We start from the raw sequence: 19,140 nt of genomic DNA, 5'->3' as shown, positions 1-19,140 counted from the left end.
TTGTGTTGGATCCTCATTGACTGGACTAATCTCTGTTTTCTCGTGAAAAGATGCAATTTTGTTTTTAATAGGAAAATAAAAGCTTCTCTCTTCAAGGCAAAACTGTGATTTTTAAAAAAAGCTTGAGATGTTGACCCAGTTGTCTGAGAAGGTTTTTTTTTTTTTTTTCATCTGCAAACCCCCGACACGGGGGCCACAGGAGCCACAGGAGCTCTGAAACCCAACCCACAGAAATCCCTCAAAGTGCTTATTGCTTCTCCATCGGCTCGCTCCTCTTTTGTTTGCAGAACACTGTTCCGACAGTGGAAGCAACAGAACAACCACTCCTCTTCAACACATCCATCCTTCTCTTGCTCCACTGATCATAGGGGCTGACAGGTGACTGGTTTACCCTTTGCAGGTATAGACCTCTTCTCTCTGTGTGCACTGCTTGCATTCGACGTAGCAGCACCAGCGCACCTGGCACTGGCAAGGCCGGGTCACCTCCCTACTTTGAGTGTTGTGGCCTCGTCCACAGCAGATAGCGTCGCAGTTCTTGTCCTTGTAGCACTTGCGGGCTGCCGTGCCCGACGAGTACTTGCTGGGTCTACAGAAACTGGGTGAGTCCTCAATGTGGAGCAGGTCCATAGTGCGAGGGATCTGATCGTTCAGGCCAGGCAGGGGCTGCTGCGGCTGCTGGGGCTGCTGCGGCTGCTGCGGCGGCTGCTGGCTCCGGCCTGTGGAGATCTCTCCCTCCCCCGTGGCCTCGTTGGTGGAGCTTCCAACCTTGATGGAGGTCTCATAGCGCTGCTTCAGCTGCTTGCCGATCTCATGGAAGGGCAGGAGCTGCCTCCAGCAGGTCTGGACGGTGCAGGAGCCAGAGACGCCGTGGCATTTGCAAGTAGTCTCCACTCCGGCTTTGATTACCTGGTTCAGAGACAATGAAATACTGTTAACTGCCATGAAACGTTAAAGGAATGTGATGAATGCTATGTGATTTAATGAGCCTTTGTTTAGTAAGCAGCGTTTCAAAGAGCCAAATTACACAAACATGCTCGCAACCAGATGATTAGGGTGGAGTGCAGTGGTTTGCAGAGGAATGTAAAGGTACAATGAAAATTATTACATTCGCTGCTCTTTTTGATATCATAATAAAAGGGGAAAAAACAGAGTCTGCACTTATTGCACGTTAACTATCATCTACATAACTCCAAAGGTGAACAATGTTGCACTTTGTCTTCATATAAAAGAGCAAAAGGATATTAGATGGTGGGAGGATGGATTTGTTTTCACCACGGATGACATTTTCATTAAACTCAATAACTGTTATTATGATAAGTGAAGGGAGGTTTTTGCACAGAGATGTACTCTCAAGTAGACAATCCACCCAGGCAGCCATGGGAAAGAGGAGACTTTAACATGTAGACGCTGGGCACTGTTATGTCATAACACAGAGAATATGTCATCCAAACAGCTGGAAAGAGGAAGAATAGTAAAGAAAGTCTTCTCTTAAATAAAATCAGACATAATTGCTTGTAAAACAAGCAAAAAATCACCACCAAGACGTTATTCTAACGCTACTTGACCCCTTCCCGGTCAGCCAAAGTTCAGTGCAGCATCAACCACAATCTCAGGAGCAGTGTGTGTGCGAAAATCAATGACAATAACACATTGTCTTCTACGGGGTTTGGATAGCATCTACAGTTCTTTTCTCAGACTGTGAAAGAGATCGGGGGAACAGGAAGTGCATATTCATCACACCAGCGGGTCAAGAAAATTTAATAGGTCAGCTTTTAAATGTCGGGGGGATGCAGAGGCTAGCACATTCCAGTTCCGTCCTCCGTGTGGGAATTCATCCTGAACGAATGCGGTATACCTCACTACATGTGCAAATCACAAAAAAGAGCAAAAACAATGTCATAAATCTTTTATCACAAATAAAACCTCCCAAGAGATTGGATTTTGGAGAGCCTAGCAGAAAAGGAAGAGCCTGCATTGGTCTTTTGGGAGAGTTTTGTGTCTGCTAACATTTGGGAAGTGTGCCTCTGCTATAATTCATTTTGAAACTGAAATGAAAACGGCTACAATATGAGAAAAGCCGAGTAAAAGCAACAGATTCCAGACCTTCAGTTTGCTTTGGCTTGATGGATTAAGACCATTCCCTCTTTTTTATTTTACTATTAAAAACACTTCCAAGATGAAAAACCCATATTTGCTCACCACAAACAATTGCTGAATGGTGCCAGAGCACAAATGAGAGTGGTTGCCTATCTAATCGGGGAGAGAAAACCAAATATTGACTAATAAGCACTTTCAGATTTCACCAAATTTACAGTGGCAATTACTTTAATCAGGTTAGGTTTCCTCCTTTTTTTCCAGGTTTCTTGGAGATCCTTGAAACTTTGCACTATTTTTTCAGTAATTTCCCTCTCCCAAGATGCACCATGTATACCTCTATCAATGTCATTCTCTTGAGGTCATATTAAATTCCTCTTTGGTCGTTTTAACCATATATTTGGACAGTGTGTTTTGTCTTGGACAGCATTCATTTACCAGCACTGTAATGTTTAAACTCCTGCATTACAAAAGCAAAACCATAGATATGGTAGTCGAGTGTATCCGGGATCAGGCACGCCATGAATTGGCACTTCTCATTGCTGTTTGTCTAAAAAACTGCAGAGAACTCAGACTGTATTATATTATCACAGTTTTCCCACCGTTTAACTGATTCATGTGAGCAATTAGCCAACATTTCTGTTTAAATACTGTCTGTGACTCCAAATGAACTCTGACCCCATTCAAACTGTTTTCTTGATGACTGTGTGGCCTCGTGCCTCAGTTCAGCTTTTTGCTTTCAAACTGTTGGAATTATTACTTCAATAAAAGGAAAATTAGACATTTGGGTAAATATACTGCTGTGAAATTATTGTGATGTTAACTTTTTTCTTTCCTTTGAAAGTAAAATATATCTTGCATCACTGAGGTGTACATGAACAAGTCTCTGCCACGACTTCAGTTTAGTTATAGTTTAATGTTTTAGACAAATTATTAGCTAATAAAATACTTTTGCTGTCAAAGTCACAGACATGCTTTGATAATCAATGGAGTAACTACAAAATCAGACCTTAGATCTTAAAGGGACACTTTGTAATACAATAACATCTTGTGCTTTCTGCCTGCTGAGCAATCTCCACAACAATCTCCTGAGGTAAATATCTGGCTCTTTAGCTGCTGAAGGCTGCACTGTGTTCACCAGCTAGTTGTTAACTTTGTCTCTCTGCCCTTTGGTGCTGAGCAGGTGGCAGACAGGGGATACTACGTGAGTGTTTTTTCATTGAAAATCAGTGATGAGAACAGTATAGTTGTGGGCCGAAAAATCCAAACAATGACCTAACAGATGCTAAAATGCTCAGTAGAGCTGAAGGAAACAGATGATTCTCTCTGGGTTTATGATTAAGAAACCATCATCATCGTCTCATCCTGCACGCTTACCTTCATGCCCACATTTGTGTTGTGCATGTCCACGCGTGCGCGCAGGTCCTTGTTGGAGCGTTTGCCCAGGAAGTCCTTGACAAACTTGTTGGCGTATTTGAGGTTGTCTCCACAGCCGCCCCACTGCCACGCCTTGCGGTTCTCCAGGTCCGGGGCCTCGTCACACGTGCAGCGCTCCATGCGTCCCGCGCTGCAAGCTTTGGCCATCGCGTGGGTCAGGCCCGCCGAGGAGATGGCATACAAGAAGGCTGTCTCTTTAAATCCTGGAGAAGCACATTGGAGAGTGACAAATGAGAGGGAGGAAAGGAGAGTTTTGAGCATCAGTGCACTTTTAATTCTAGCTTTCCTTTTCTATTTTAGCACAAGGGAGTAAATCGCAAAGATGTTCCAGTTGCTGTCCTCATTGTGCAAAACTGGAGAGATACCAAGTTTGGTTTTAGGTTCAAGAAGAAGAGGAAAGCCCATACCTCTCTTTAGTATGTTGGCTCGGTGTCGCCCCTCTAAGGTGCAGTTCCACCTCTCGAAGCGGAATTGATACTGGCATTCTAGGGCGCTCATGGTGATGGCCTCTCTCAGGGTCTCCGCCACGCCCGGGTCTCGTCTGCACATCCTGCGCTGCTTTTTTTCCAGTTTGAGCCGGTCGCACAGCTTGTAGTGGGCCCTGCCCACGTTCTCCTCTGGTAGAGAGTTCAGTGGCAGGATAGACAACGGTTCATTACCTGTCAACCTGGAGGGAAAGATCACAAACACACGCAGGTCAGTTAAGAGAGTGCGCAGAGAGGGAGTGGACACATCTTGATAAAGGTTCAAATAAAGCGCAGGATGCCGACCTTCCTGGACAAACAATAGGAGTTGCAATGATATACTACATAAACAGCACAGGAAGCACAGCTGGGGCATATAATGCTCAAAAGTTTGGTTAATGTTCAAATGAATTCAGCTGTTCGGCGGTTAATGTTCAGGGGAATTCAGCATTTGCTGGAGATTGAGATCAACCTCCAGCACAGGCGTGTCTGTGTATAGAGCGAATTCTCTGCAGAGGTGGAAGAGTTGTTTCTTTTCATAAAAAAGTTCCTGACACCCAAACTTTGTCCCTGTTTTAGACCTCACACGCTAACCAAGTCACAGCACCAGCAGCTCACTGCCTACTACAGCGCTGAGAAATTCAGACTGAGGTCATGATATGTGTAAGTAATAAAGCATTCGGATAGTATGGGGACATATTTCAAACAATGGCATGCAGTGAACGTGACAGTCATCCCACACGCATGTGAAACAGTAGCCAGCAGATACTTGGTTTAATATTTATAACATATCCTGAGGGGGGGAATGTCACTCACAGCAGCGTTGTATAGATTTAAACATGATCACACAGCAGGATTTACACTCTCGTTATAGAATCCCCATAACAAAAGTCCAGTATTCAGGATCTTAAACCTACGAGCCGTTTCAAATATAACAAGCAGAAGTATCAGTTCTAAACATGGTATGGAGAACATGTGGTAGACTTGCACTCCTTTCGTCAGTTTATTTAAGGGAAGCGTATATAAAACACACAAAGCGGGGACTGCCACATAGCTGGCAAAACCGACGACCAGCGTTCTGAGGTTGTGATGGGGAAAGCAGAGCATTACTTTCATAAACACACACAGGGGACATGACTGTCAGCCTGTGACCATTTTGGTCACACCAACTGACAGGATTGGCACTGTAGTTGTTCATTATGTGGAATTTCTGGCCTCCTTTACACCCTTAAAGTGAAACTGAAGAATAAATGGATTTACAGAACTCACAAAAGCACAAGACTTCGGGCCAACGTGCCTTTGCAGACGGACTTGGGAAATTTAAAGGACACTTCTGCGTGTGGATTGACGCCTCGCCTAATGTTGCACTGATAAGGAATCCTCCCTTTTTGCTTTCACTGTAGGACAAAGTTTTTATTTTTTATCATTGAAAAAAAATGAGCAAAGACAAGGATTAATGCACCCAGTTGTACAAGTGAATACAGAGAGTTATTATGGGGTTATTTCAGTTTAAAAGGAGGGAAGGGTAATGCACCTGAAATCAATACCACCAATGATTAGCATAATTATTACTGGCTATGACTTAAACAGTAGGCTGTCACAGTATATTTCATAGAGGTTTGTTATGTTGAAATTTTGATTGTACAACATTTCAAACCTTCCCTAGACGAACTTTTACAACCAAACTACCTTTTCTTATTGAATTTAGACAAACAAATTGTGCATTAAGATATCACAGCACTATTAAACCCACAGTCATGAATTGTGTATCCCTCCTTGCTTGTAAAAAGTGTGCATTGAGCCAAACAAATTAAAAGAAGTCCAACTATAAGACCGTGAAGGGTAACCACAGCACGTGGGAATCCTGCCACATACTTGGATTTAGCCAAGCACTGTAACAGAAATTATTCCACAATATTTTTGTAAAGGTGCAGACTACCTGCTGGATGTCCACACCAGTATGGTTAATGTACCAGAAGTGTTGATCGCTGATCTCCATTACTTACATTTTTGACTTCATTACTGTTTTTCAGAGAAGATTCTGTCACCACTCACATTCAGTCCAGCCTCTAGCAGAAGGTCACAGTAGTTCTTCAACAAGAGATTTGTTTTATTAAGTCCAATAACTGACTGAAATGTTTCCCCTCGAGTCCTCACTTTCATACCAGCGGACTTAATGGCTCACATATGCTTCATGATATTGTCTTTACGAATGCACTCACAGCCTGGTTGACAATCAGAGCAGTCAAATCAAAAAGGAGGCATCAGGATTTGCTCTCAGATTGTTTCAAACGGTTTCCTTTTTACACAGCGTGTTTGCCTGTCCTTAACTTGTCTGACAGCGATGAATTTTCAAATGGAAACCTGGCAAGCTGTGTCTTGACAGAGATTGCTCTCCCAACACACTCAGAGAGTAAAAAAAATGTATGGTTTGAGGCGTACAGAGCGAGGCATACACAATGCACCAGAACTGTGTCTCCCTGTGAACAACTAACATTTTCCTCTTATTTGTTTCACGCTTTGTTAGACTATACTGTGCTAACAATGCCAAGGAAACGTATTCAAAGTGCCAAAACAAGCAACTCCAGCCGACCCAGTGTGTTACATGTGACTGATGACCGTTCCACAACATTTCTATGGCAAGCAAGCAGCCAGGGATTGAATGATGGTGCCATGTGGAGTACCTGCAGCCCATTGTACGAGCGGGGAAATTCAAAATCATGTAAATTCAACATACATGTCAAATTCCTCAGTAAGACCTGCACAGGAACACGTATCAGCGCCGAATCTTCTAAAACCTGCCAAAGCAAAAGAGCAGTAGAGTGACAGGCCTCAACTGTCTGTGTGACGTCTGCCTGTCTGAGACAAAAAGATGGTCTGAGTGGAGCTGGAGGGGGGCCAAAGATGACATGACACTGATCTCAGCGCTACTGTCTTTGAGGCTTTTTTACACAAAGGCATATTTCTAGCGGGTTACAAAGACAGCCCGGGGGGCGAAGTGCGGAGGGGAGACATTTGAGAGCGGAGAAACACTTCACGTCTCCAGAGGAGAAACTACTGGCTCACTCTCGTGCATATTTCCACTCTGTGACAGACCAGAAAATAGTCGAAGAGGATCACAGATGTACGCTGCTTCCATTTCTTGTCGTTGTGAAATAATAAATAAAAACGATCTCTTAACAAATTCACTTTTTCGATAGTTAGAAAATTAAAAGCAGAGTTGGTGTCAATCATTCCTCTTTAATTCAAGTTTGCTGGAAATTAAAGATAATATTTCCCTGGATGCGGGACCGTGACCCCTGCTGTCACACAAAAGGGTCACACATTCCAATATGGTGATCTGCAAAAAAACAAAAAAAAATTATCACTCTGCTGTTTGTTGAAGAATGAACTCATTCAACTCACTTAGAGGGAGAGAAAACTGGAAGACAGTCCAGTGGCTGAATCACAAAAATCATTACAGATCTGAACTTGAAATCTTCGGTCAAACGGAAATCATTATTGTGTTCTCCCGTAACGACGACCATTTTTAAGAGGAAAAATGGAAAAGCACAGTCACGTGTCATCTCTGACACCTCTGTGACACTCAGTTATTCTACACATAATCCTTTAAAAATAGTTTATGAATTGGAACTAATGGTTTTATTCATGGTTGCTAAATAATTCACTTAAGCTTTTTCAGTCACTAATAAAAACTACCTTTTCAGCTGCCAAACTGAAAAATCCCTTTGACTGATTCACCCATATGACCACTTTCCTTCCACTGAAGGGCTGCATTGGATCTGCACCAAAATCCATTTATTTACAACTTATTCATGGTTGTGCACAAGGCTAAAGTTACCTGAGCAAGTGCCCATTTTCCCTGTTTGGCTGCATAGATACTAATAGCCCAGACTGGCTAAAGTTGCATCAAATTAAACTTCAGTGTCATCCAAACTTTTAATGCTCTGCATAGGCATGCCTCACACAGCCTTATGGCCCCTGTCATGTGACACTATAGTGTCCAAACTTGGTATTGTGCCCCAACTTCTGCTGGCTAACATATATGTAGCGGCTTAGGGTTCATGTTAGCACCTCAAAATGTCTTTGTATGTGCCTGAACTTATCCATTAATAAAAGGATTACCAACATTTTAGGGCTGCATCAAATGAACATTTTCACTGCAGATTATTTTCTCCATTAATCGTTTCAATGTTCATCAGATAACTGCAAGAATTTTAAGTTTAGCTAAAAGCTTTGTCCAAAGAACCCAGAGACAGTCACGTTACTGGTGTATAAGATCTGTTTGAAAACATAAAAGCAAATTTGGGGCCTTATTGCTTGAAAAATGGTTTGAACAATTAAATCAATTTTTAAACTAGTCAGTTAATCAACTAATGAACGATTTAATACATTTAGTACCAAACAGAAAGGATCATTTTTCACAACCTGGCAACCCAAATCTAATCTAATAACTGATCTATAACACATTAATTAATCTTTTATTAATTATTAATAAAGCCATTAGTTCTAACTTACAAACACTTCATAAAGGGCGCCTTATTATCAAAAGGTTGTACCATATGCAGAATTCAGCTGCTTATCAGAAAAGTGCACATTAGTTCAAGAGTAAGCGAAGCTCAGGTACCGACAGTATCTCCACCACACTGAATTAAAGTAAGAACATGTCGCTGTGTTTTCACATCATGGACCATTTTCTGCAGGTGTTTTTGTTTGAGGTGTTGGCACAGCAACACCAATTACACACAGAACATAACACCAACATATAAAACTCATTATTATCCTACGTGAGGTGGGATTCTTGCTGATGTTTGCTCAGCTTTGACTTTTCCACTCACACACTTGCCTCTACACACTCCTCGCAGACATCACTGAGCCACTCTCACGCTGCGCCTCCTCCGCTGTCTTTCACTTAGGGAACACAGCAGTTTGTTTAGTCCTTTCTCTCTGGCTGTCAGCGCCTCCCATTGCCCGTGACATTTACTGTACATACATTTTCCGATGCAGCCGCTTCAGTGAAAACGGTTCGTTTCACACCGCGGAGCTTCGGCGTTGGTCCCTCATGGAAATCATTGACCAGCGCTAAACTCCGCCATCATCACTCCCTCTCTGCCTTTACATTACAGTCCTGGAAGTGACAGCTGGTAATTCTGATCATTCTTCACTAGTTTGATATGTAAATAGTTAAGGGAGTATAATAATACCTAAACTCTTCATAGTGGAGTGCAGTATTATCTCTGTTCCTTTAACTGCCTTGGCCTGACTGAAATGCCTGCTCTGTGTATGGAGTACAGACACATATAGCTTTGTAACTGCTGGTGTTATTCATATACTCACACAACCATATATAAACAAAGGCAGCTCAGTCCATGTGGTACAGATTAATCTCAGGAGGCTAAAGCAGAACAAACAGTAAACTTTACAAATATCAGATCTAGTGCTGGAACAGTAAACTTTTCGTCAATTCGTCGAACAACCAATCAATCACTGGTTCCAGCGTTTCTTGCAGTTCACGTCACCTCAGGCTCTGGGAAAGTGTGAGGGTCATTTTTCACTCTTTTCTGACATTTTATAAACTCCCGCTGACCCAAAAAATAATTGACAGATTAATTGGTAATAAAAATAATCATTAGTCACAGCTGGAGCATCGAATGGGAACATTTGAGGTCATTTAGAAACAGTGTCACCCATTACATAGTTTATCCAACAGCGAGCACAGAGTTTATTTTTCAGCTGTGAAATGTGCCCCTCAAGACATATCGTAGTCATAATACCTCAAAAAGCTAATTAGTGGAATACTTTTTTTTAAATGTGTCTACATGTCTTACATACGTACCACAGATATCAGTCAGGCTCTAGTCGCTGCCCTGTTTGGATGTTTTTTCCCATATCACAGAGGTTTTTGCAACTTCTGCAGGCTTACATTTTATACCTACACTATATCAAGACAAAAACTCCCACGTTTCCAAAGGAAAGACCCTCTTAGGTGCTTCAGCTGTTGAATTGTAAGATTCTGAAACTATAACAAGAAGTGACTAAGGGCAGTTATTCCTCAAACATGCAGATAAGGATGAAAACAGCAGAGCAGTGTTTTGTCCTTTTTCAGTCTGTTTATCAGACGAACAGGTGCTGGCTACGTTTGTGTGTGTAGTTACCATATACGTATGTGTGTGTGTGTGTGTGTGTGTGTGTGTGTGTGTGTGTGTGTGTGTGTGTGTGTGTGTGTGCGCCTGCCTGCATGTGCATACGGGCTCTTACTACCTTAAGTCAACACCTGCAATAGTCAGTCGTGGCTGAACGCGCCCGGGCAGAAAAAGCACAAAAGCCGCAGTTTCTCCATCAGCCTGAACTTGCAGGTTGTGTGGTCTGGTGTCTCCTCAATCACAACTAAACCCCCCCCCCTCGTGCTTCTCCTCCTTCTTCCCTCTTCTCCAAACTTCCCCTATTCCCACTGGTCAATTACTCTAAACGAATGCCAATCATTCCACCCCGCTGTTGGCTCAAAACAAAGCCCCCTCTAGACAAAACCACCGCTGTCTACGAACGTATCTCACACAAGACAATGACAGACATGAACATTTGTCCTTGTACAGTTAAACTGTCATGAAGACAAACTCCCGTGCTCACCTGAGGTTAGTCTGTACGTATTTTAAAACATTTAACGTTGAGTTTTTGTAGGAAATGAAACTCGCCAGTGCTGATCTCCTTTTCTCTCTTTCACTTTTTCCTCCTGCCTTCGCACTGTCTAAAATGCTCCTTTTGTGGAGGGGGGGGGTAGTGTGTGCTTTTCTCAGAAATGTTGGATGAACTTCAGACCACCCTGCCCAAGTCCCATCTGGTGTATCACGACCATGCCAGAGGTTGTAGGAATGTGAGTGTGTGTGGTGTTTTCCCTCTGGCCCACTCTAACTATGGCTGACAATGTGCTCCAAAGCTTAAACGTGAATAATTGAAGAAACCGTGAATCAGTGTCGAATGACTCTCTGGTACAGGGAGTCTCCAGGCTTGAGTCCACCTCCAAGAAGTTTACACGAGAAGCGATCCTGCACTGAACTCAGACTTTTTCTCCCCGACAGCCGTAGCGATGCCGTTCATTCCCCAAGTCATTAAAACCAGAAATAGGGGAAAGAGTAAACGATTATGTATGAGGCTAAGATAAGATTAGTCAGTGGTTGAAAGCACTGGGTGTTGTGACTACTCCTAACAAGCTGTGACTGACACAGTACAGTAACATGACAAAACGACTTTGAAAACAAAGTAGTACTGGCCTGAGACTTAGAGAGTCATTACTAGTTGAGTAATGAGCCTTTCTGCGTAGTGGGGATGTAATGCAACGTCCAGAGGCACTGCTACTCACAATGTGAGGGGGGGGAAGTCCGCTATCTCGTATGACTTAACAGGATATGACCCAATGTTATATCATCTGCTGTCCCTTCTGGTCATTTACAACCCACACAGGCCGCGTCAGACTACTCCCAATAATTTTACTGATCGGGTCAAGTTCCCGTACATGTGCTCTCTTGACATTTTAAATGCACACTGCATTATATTTTCCCTTTAAGTCGATGTATTCTCACTCCAGGCCACGCACCTGAAAAACATCTTTCTTTTTCAATTCATAAAAAAAAGAAGGGGGGGGGGGGTTACTGCTCAGCCTAATTTTTTTTTTAATCCACAGCCGTGAATGCGAGCGCTGGTAGCTGAGCAGTAGGACTGCAGGACCTGGGTTTGGGAATGGGAGTGTGGGGCATGGTAAGAGGTTTAACTGCTATGTGAGAACTCAAGGCTTCTAAGGTCAGCAGCTCAGTTATAGTCACTGTGTGACTGGCACAGATTGGGCGCGCAGCAGTGTCCACATGACTCCCCTGTTCTAGCCTACACCATGGCACAGAGCAGCCCTGTACCAGCGCACCGACGCACCAAACACGTTCAGGCACACATACTGTACTCGGATCTCACCGATTCGCACATGCTGACACAAGACCCAGACTACGGCTGTTTGGTGAGAGAGCAAAGCAGTTTGACTGCAAACTTGGTGCAATTCTACAAAGCAGATATTTAACATTGTGCAGAGACTGGAAATGTCAGGTTTGTTCAGTCCCGTCACACCGGGGCCAAAGCACCTCTGTGAATAAACCGAGCATGCAAAGTCAAACCACAAAATCCAAAACAAAACAGTAGCTGTTTTGAATCGCTCATGCTTCAGTAACTACAAGTGCTGAGTTCATTAATGGTTATTTACTCTCACTCCTCAAAGATCTGATTTTTTTTCCTGACGGGCCTCCAGAACACAAAACTGAAAATGCAACACTTTATTGTTTTCAATCTGCTGTGAAACATTCAAGCTCAAACACGTGCTGTGACAGTAATTTTCAAGTTAAAGACGTGTTTATTTGCCTCACCTGACAAATATCCCTCAGTAGTATGAGTTTGTGCGCACGTACGCACAGCTCTTTCATCGCCTGGAGTCAGAAAGTTTGACTCTTGACAAGCGATTGCTGATTAAACCAGCAGTAACCAGTTGAAAGTCATGCAAATGGGCCATTTTCAGCGTGGAACAAAAAGTCCTCCAGGGTTAATAGCAGAGAACGTCTGCCATGCCTATTCCCATTCATGTCAGTGTACATTTGACTGCGTCCATACTCAAACTAATGCTCAGGCTTTGTGGATAAATATGCTTTTTGGAGCAAACTTTAGTCCATGTAATAACACCCATTTGGCAAACACACATATTGAGTGGAGTATCTGAGTGCATGTTAGGTCAGGCTTCTATAGGGTTGTGTTTATGCAAGATGATCGTGCTGATAAAGTGCGGTAAAAGTCTAATCCTGCAGCTCTGAAAAGGTATGGCGGACTTTCTTTCATCCTTTATGAAATTATGAATCTTGGAAACCAGTGCATGAGATTAAAAATCAAGATTTCATGTTGGCTGCTGCAGAAAAACAAGTTTTAAACTGTGAAAATTGACAGAAAAGTAAACAAAGTCAGACATGAGAAATGTACTGATATTCTCTAGAAGACCGGAGCCTTAAGTGAGGGTTTGTCAATCTGCTAATCTTGGCACATGTGAAGTGCCATGTCTCTTCATCCCCACAAACCAGGCAGAGAAAAACGCCTGTGGTCAAGGATGGAAAACACAGGACATAGCGGTCGCACTAACTAGCATCATCTCATCAATGCCTGACCACTAAAAGTATCTTGAGTCTATATTAGTTTTCCTGTTTTGCAAATTGCCCATGTCTCCAGCTCCATCTGCAAAGATCATCATGCTTTTACCAACAAGAGTTTCCTTCAGCGGGAGTTTCCTTCCCATATCTTCTAACTATCCACCAATGACGTGCACAACTGACTGGTGGGACAGTCCTTTTAAAATCAAATATGTCTTAGCTGCGGTCTCTTCGGCATGCTGATGACACCAGAATTATAAGTCCTTAGGATGTGTGCAAGCCAAACACATTTTAAAAGCTTTACCAAACCATGTAATCTTCAAAATATTCAGAAAAACCATGTTATTATACAGTATGAGCCCCATAACAACCCACTACAGACACCACTGAAACCTTCATAACAAAGGTGTGTACCACTCTCTGCAATTTTTGATGATTCAACCTGTAAAATAAACAGTAACACTGTGCATTACTTAGTGCAGGGAAGACATGATATTCTGTGCAGAGAGGTGAATTTCTGCTCTGTAAGCTGAAGTTGAAAGACACTTCGTACATGTCATGCAGGTTCACCACAGCTAAGCATACGTAGAACTGTTTTCCTTTCCTAAAGTATTTTTACACAGACTTGGCTGCTTTTACATTTGATGTTTTCACATTTCATTTCCCACTCTCCTACTGTTACACAAAAAGGTTACAAAGTGCTGATTGAGGGCCATCCTGCGCTCTCAGAAGGCGCTGCACCACCCTGTGGCATCCACGGGCATAGCAGGCCCTTCCACTGGGATGTTAAAGAGCAGAGCACTCAAAGCAAAGCACGGCTTAGCTCAAATCCGGATGTATCAAACAGAAATATAAAGAAAACAAAGCTCTCTCTTTTCAGAGGCCATGCAGTCTGTTATCTAAGCCTCCAGGTTTGCGTGATCTCACCACGCTACACGGTCACAGCACCGTGCTGAGAGAATCCTATCTTCTTGGCTCACAGTAAAGTGATACCCTTTGAGGTGTGGCTATAGCCACAGGATATCCTATGAAGTTGGGAAATCCCTCTATCAACGGTGCTCCCCGCCCTGCTGCACGTCAGGCCTAATCAGTCCTTAAGGCCTGGTAATGAGACGCCCGCCACCACTGTCTGCCAGGCAACGCCAGCCTGAGCCCACACTAACTCTGCTGCTCCTAATGAGTGGTAATCACCCAGCAGCTCCCCACAAACCGCTGCAGGGATGCCGGCACGCACATGAGGCAGGCAAAAGCCAGCAGACAGGAGGGGAGAAAGAGGAGGGAACTGAAGGAAATGTTTACATGGAGCGGCTTAAAAAACAACTTGTAACATTTCTGTGCTGTGCTGAAGAAAAGAGGCTCCTTTAAACGTTAAAACGCACTGCTGTTTGATACACAGCAGGAACTAATTCAGCACAGTGATAAAAAAGCTTTTACAGCTGCAAACTGAAAAATCACTCCTCCTCAGTAAATTTACACACATCCCATTTGTTATCCTGTTGTTTTTGGCATGCTGCCTCACTTAATGGAGCGCTGAATACAATGATACCATCTGAAAGGGCATCAGCTCTGCTTGAGGAGCAAACTGATGAGAGAGTGTTTGAGGATATTGCAGTAATTAAACAGCAAGCAATACCAACCACTATATTCTCTTCTTCCGGATGCTGCGGTGCCTCTGTGATCGGTAAATCCCAGTTGCATGACTGTGGGCAGCCTTCCTGTATATGTCGCACATGAACTAAATAAAAACAAACTCTTGAGTCAGTGTTAGGACTCGCATTCAGCACAGTTTACAAGACCACAGAATGACATGCCTTTTACCAAAAACTCAAATTTAAACCACTGGAGTCGTCTCAGAGAGCGCTCTGAGCCCTGACGGGGTCAACTGGGCGAGCAAATCAACTTCCCTCTCCGACAGTTTACACAATATCTCATCAAGGTGCCGAAACCTATTAAGACAGGTAACGAAAGCCCGGCGAGCATCCCGCGATTCAAGCTCTAATGATAACGGATTTAGCAGAACCAGCACCTGCCACAACAGGCGGAGGGAAAGAAAATGAGCGCTCGCATTCTTGTGGCAAAGGATGACAATTTAAGCGGGTGCTTGACTACGCCAGGAATCCCACCCCACCCTCGGCTGCGCAGACTACGGGCAGGAGAGATTGTGTTTATGTTACACTTACGCTCCACCGCACTCTGGAAATTGGGTATGCAACATTGACCCTCTATTTTGAGTAAATCAGTACTCAAGAGGCCCTGGGATGCCTCGTGCTCATGGAATATTTATTTGAACAGGTTTGTGTTAGCGTGTCCCACAGTCGAAGCCGAGCAGAACTGTGCCGGAGTGTCACCGGTGTCGAGTTTCTGGGAGGCTGGCCACGGGGCAGTCACATTTTGTATCTGTGTCACCTGTGCAGGCTGTTTCGGTATGTTTCATGTTCCTCAGCTGCAGGGCTAAATCATTCACTGACACTCATTCATATTCCCCCCTCAGCGGGCCGCGGAATAATAAATCTGGAGTATCGTAACACCACATGTCTCTCTGCACTGCACAGAGTTTTAGATAGAGAACAGACTGACAGAGGGAATTGAAAACAAGTGCTTACTGAATAAGTAAATATGCATTACCATTAGGACCATTAAGGCTGTTGTGAGTGCCAATTTGGCACGTCAACCTCGATGTATACTGCCTGCCAAGGGTGACACTGCTTTGGGGAGGGAGGCAGAAACACAGTGCAGGGTTACATTTGTCTTTCTAATGCAACTTTTGAGCTGAGACCAAAGACAGAAAGTTTGACACGCGCATGAGCATTACAGATGATGACGTTTTCCTGAGAAGGGCTGAGATGTTTCCATCAGGCAGAGCTGCTACAGGTGCCATACAGCATGTTTGCATCACTCAGACCACTTGTGCAACACCCAAGAGAACAACATTTACCCAGAGGCCAAGAGCTTACCCGGAGTTTTACATGTAGAAAATGCTTCCCAAAGTAGCCGTTCCTTTTATAGTTTCCCGACTGTTTTTTAACTTTTCATTAGATTTTCATTCTAACATGCCTTACTAAGATCCAGGCAAAGCAGGTCTAACACAGCAGTATATCAGGCCCTGAGGGGGCACTTCCTGCGCTCTCCTGCAGATTCACAACAGTTCCCAGATCACCTAACACTCCTGGATCCTGCACCCATACCTACCATACATTTGACTCCACTGGAAAGGCTTCAAGTGTCATCACTCCACAGTGTGCACGGCCATTTGTCTGTGTGTGCGCCTGCACTGTTCGCAGCCAAGGGGAGCACTAACAACACCCATCAACAGAGATATTTGTAGATACTCCGGAAAAGCACCAAGCTCTTGTTTCTGTTTAGCATGAGATGTCGCCTTGACGGCTTTTAAAGGCACATTTTGTTCTGTCAGTTACCAGATTAGGTGTCGCTTTTGGAGAATTTTTTTTTTTTTTTTTTTTTGGGGGGGGGGGGGGGGTAAAACTCCTCAGTTCCAGGTGAAACATGGCTGCTCTGCCACCTGACATGCTGACCTCATTTGAATGACCTTGGCTTCCCCGCAGGGTAAAGGCTCTTCTGTGACCAAGACAGAAAAGAAGCAAGACAAACTGGAGTAGCCACTCTGAAAGTGGAGGTCATCATGGGCTACACCTAAAATCCAAGGCGTTCCCTGGGAATGACTTACTTTGAAATATACACCCTGGTGCTCTTTCTAAATTAAACGTTATTGTATATATGACATGATTCATGAAATGCTTAATTTTACAGATTGATTTCCTAACACGTGTTCCAAGTGTTTTTTAAAGTTGATGGAGGCAGCAGAGAAAAAAAAAAAAAAAAAAAAAAACTCCTGCCAGAGTTGTGTGATGTTTATGCTGGATGGGGGAATTTTCTGTGCAAGCTGAGCAGACGTTTCGGCCACCAGTTCAGTCAGTCAGATTGCTTTATTGTTACCAGCTGTTGAGTCTGAGGCATACACACTCACCTTTCGCTCCTGCTCGCTGTTTTCAGAGTCGACTAAGGATATGATTTTACAAGTGTTTCAGCAAAATAATCACCCGACCGCTACCTGCCATTCAAACGTGCCAGGGGTTATTTTACAGTGGGCGCTGGCTCAATTGTCAGGGAAAGAATGGGGGGTGAGCTCTACACGGCCAACATTACTCAGAGGCTGCGTGCATCTACCTATAATAGATGCTGTGTTTGCTTGTCGTAAAAAAAAAAAAAAAAAAAAGTTTAATGGTCAGCAGCTTCAGCGTGGCCCGAGCCCCGTGCAGACAACCTGCTGCAGGCACCAGCTGTGAGGCCGCTGTGCGCTGCGCAACCGCCGCCAAATGACACCGCACTGACCCTCAGATATTAATGCAATCACAACAACTCAGATAACAAAATGAGTGGGAAAGACCCTGTTGCAGGCTCCATGAATAAACTTACTTTCAGTGAGTTGACAGAGAGAGAGAGAGAAAAGTTACCTGCTTTGTGTTTCAGGAACCAATCAAATCAATGAAAGCAGCATCATGGACACACAAGTGTGAGTCTGTCAGTCCTTACCCGAAATATGCTGCGGTCGGTCCAGGCAAGTTGAGAAGATACACTATAACTGTGAACGATAACCATCCCAGGAGTAGGTGTCCATCCAGCATTTTGCTGCGGCTCCAGGGCAGATCATTTCGTTTCTCCTGAGTAGCTGTGTGAAATCCCTTGCTGAACGCTCAACACTTCTTATACAGAGAGGAGTTGGGCTGCGCTCCTCCCATCAGCCGAGAGAGAGGGAGAGGAGAGAGAGAGAGAGAGAGAGAGAGAGAGAGAGAGATAGAGGAATATGGCAATACATGCAGAGAGCTGAACTGATTCACAATTCACTCTCTGCCTTCACACAAAGGGATCTTCTCTCTTCATGTATGATTGGCGTGAGAGTTTCTCCTCTGTGGGCGTTTTAAAGCAGCATTCAGCCAGTGTTTGTGCAGGCTGAGGTCAGCCTGAGCTGGCCTGTATGTGATAAAATACTTGTTTACCTCCAGTCAGTGACAGTTTATTTCCAGAATGGCAAACCCTGCATTTGTATAATCCAGCACAAGCAGGATAATACAGTAATGCTAGTCCACACGCTGCACTGTTTTGAAGTGAGGGAAGTCAATATTGGCTAAGGAGAAAAAAGATGTTGTAGCTAGATTTGCGTTTAATTATGGTTCATTTTTTTTGTTCAGTGGTGTAAAGTCACAAAGTGGTCCACTTAAGTGCAGTTCTGACATAGCTGAGAAGACTCCATCGGCTGAGGAAGAGCATGTGATGGGCTGAAAGCTCCAGAACAGATACTGGAGCAATTTCAACCCACGTTTTGACAGTTTTGTCAACTTTCTGAGGCAGGTACCATTTACTCCACTACATGTTCCTTCACAGATACACAGGAAACATATGATGAAGCGTTTTGTTACACATTAAGCTGTCCAACTGTATTAAGAAGTTAAAATTAGCTCCACGTGAACCAGCTACAACTGTAAAATGTATTCACTCACATGGGCCATTCTGCTGCATAACGAGTACTTTTACTTTTAATACTTTTGCTGAAGTAGCCACTGCTGTATTGTGTGGAAGGGTTTGCTCACTGTCTCAAAATATTCTTCCAGAGTTTGCATTACAGACTAGTCCGTTCATATGCCTTATATATCTTCATGTCTGTGTTGATTTCATCAGTCAAAAAGTCATAATATGCTGCAGGAAAGGCTTCCTGTTTAGTAGGTTTTTGGTTAAAGATTGCCTGTTGAAGTTAAATATCAGTCTGGTCTTGCCTCTTCTTGCGAGACACAGGCATCAGTTCTCCTAAACCACATGCGCTGAGGTGAGTTCACGCGCAGTTCACCACGAAGAAAGCAAATTTGTCCGCAAATATAACTGTAGGCGATTTCACAAGAGCCCAAGACGAAACCTTTAATCACTGCGCAAAATATCATATTGAGCACCGTAAATCAATTGGCGAA

General features: G+C 43.6%; 1 protein-coding gene across 1 annotated transcript; it reads right to left on the bottom strand.

Moving 5' to 3' along the window:
• Window positions 1-275: 275 nt before the first annotated feature.
• On the bottom strand, window positions 276-17,850 carry wnt9a (wingless-type MMTV integration site family, member 9A). Its single transcript, XM_076744151.1, has 4 exons — window positions 17,714-17,850; window positions 3,939-4,198; window positions 3,472-3,734; window positions 276-906 (listed from the first exon to the last, which is right to left on the bottom strand). Exons 1-4 carry the CDS (start codon window positions 17,803-17,805, stop codon window positions 388-390), a joined length of 1,134 nt encoding a protein of 377 aa, XP_076600266.1. The 5' UTR covers window positions 17,806-17,850; the 3' UTR covers window positions 276-387.
• Between the last annotated feature and the right edge of the window lie 1,290 nt (window positions 17,851-19,140).

The sequence above is a fragment of the Chaetodon auriga genome, chromosome 12 (assembly GCF_051107435.1).
Source record: "Chaetodon auriga isolate fChaAug3 chromosome 12, fChaAug3.hap1, whole genome shotgun sequence".
NCBI lineage: Eukaryota > Metazoa > Chordata > Actinopteri > Chaetodontiformes > Chaetodontidae > Chaetodon > Chaetodon auriga.
Note: the sequence above shows the minus strand (reverse complement) of the source record. Positions and strands in the feature narration are given on the sequence as shown.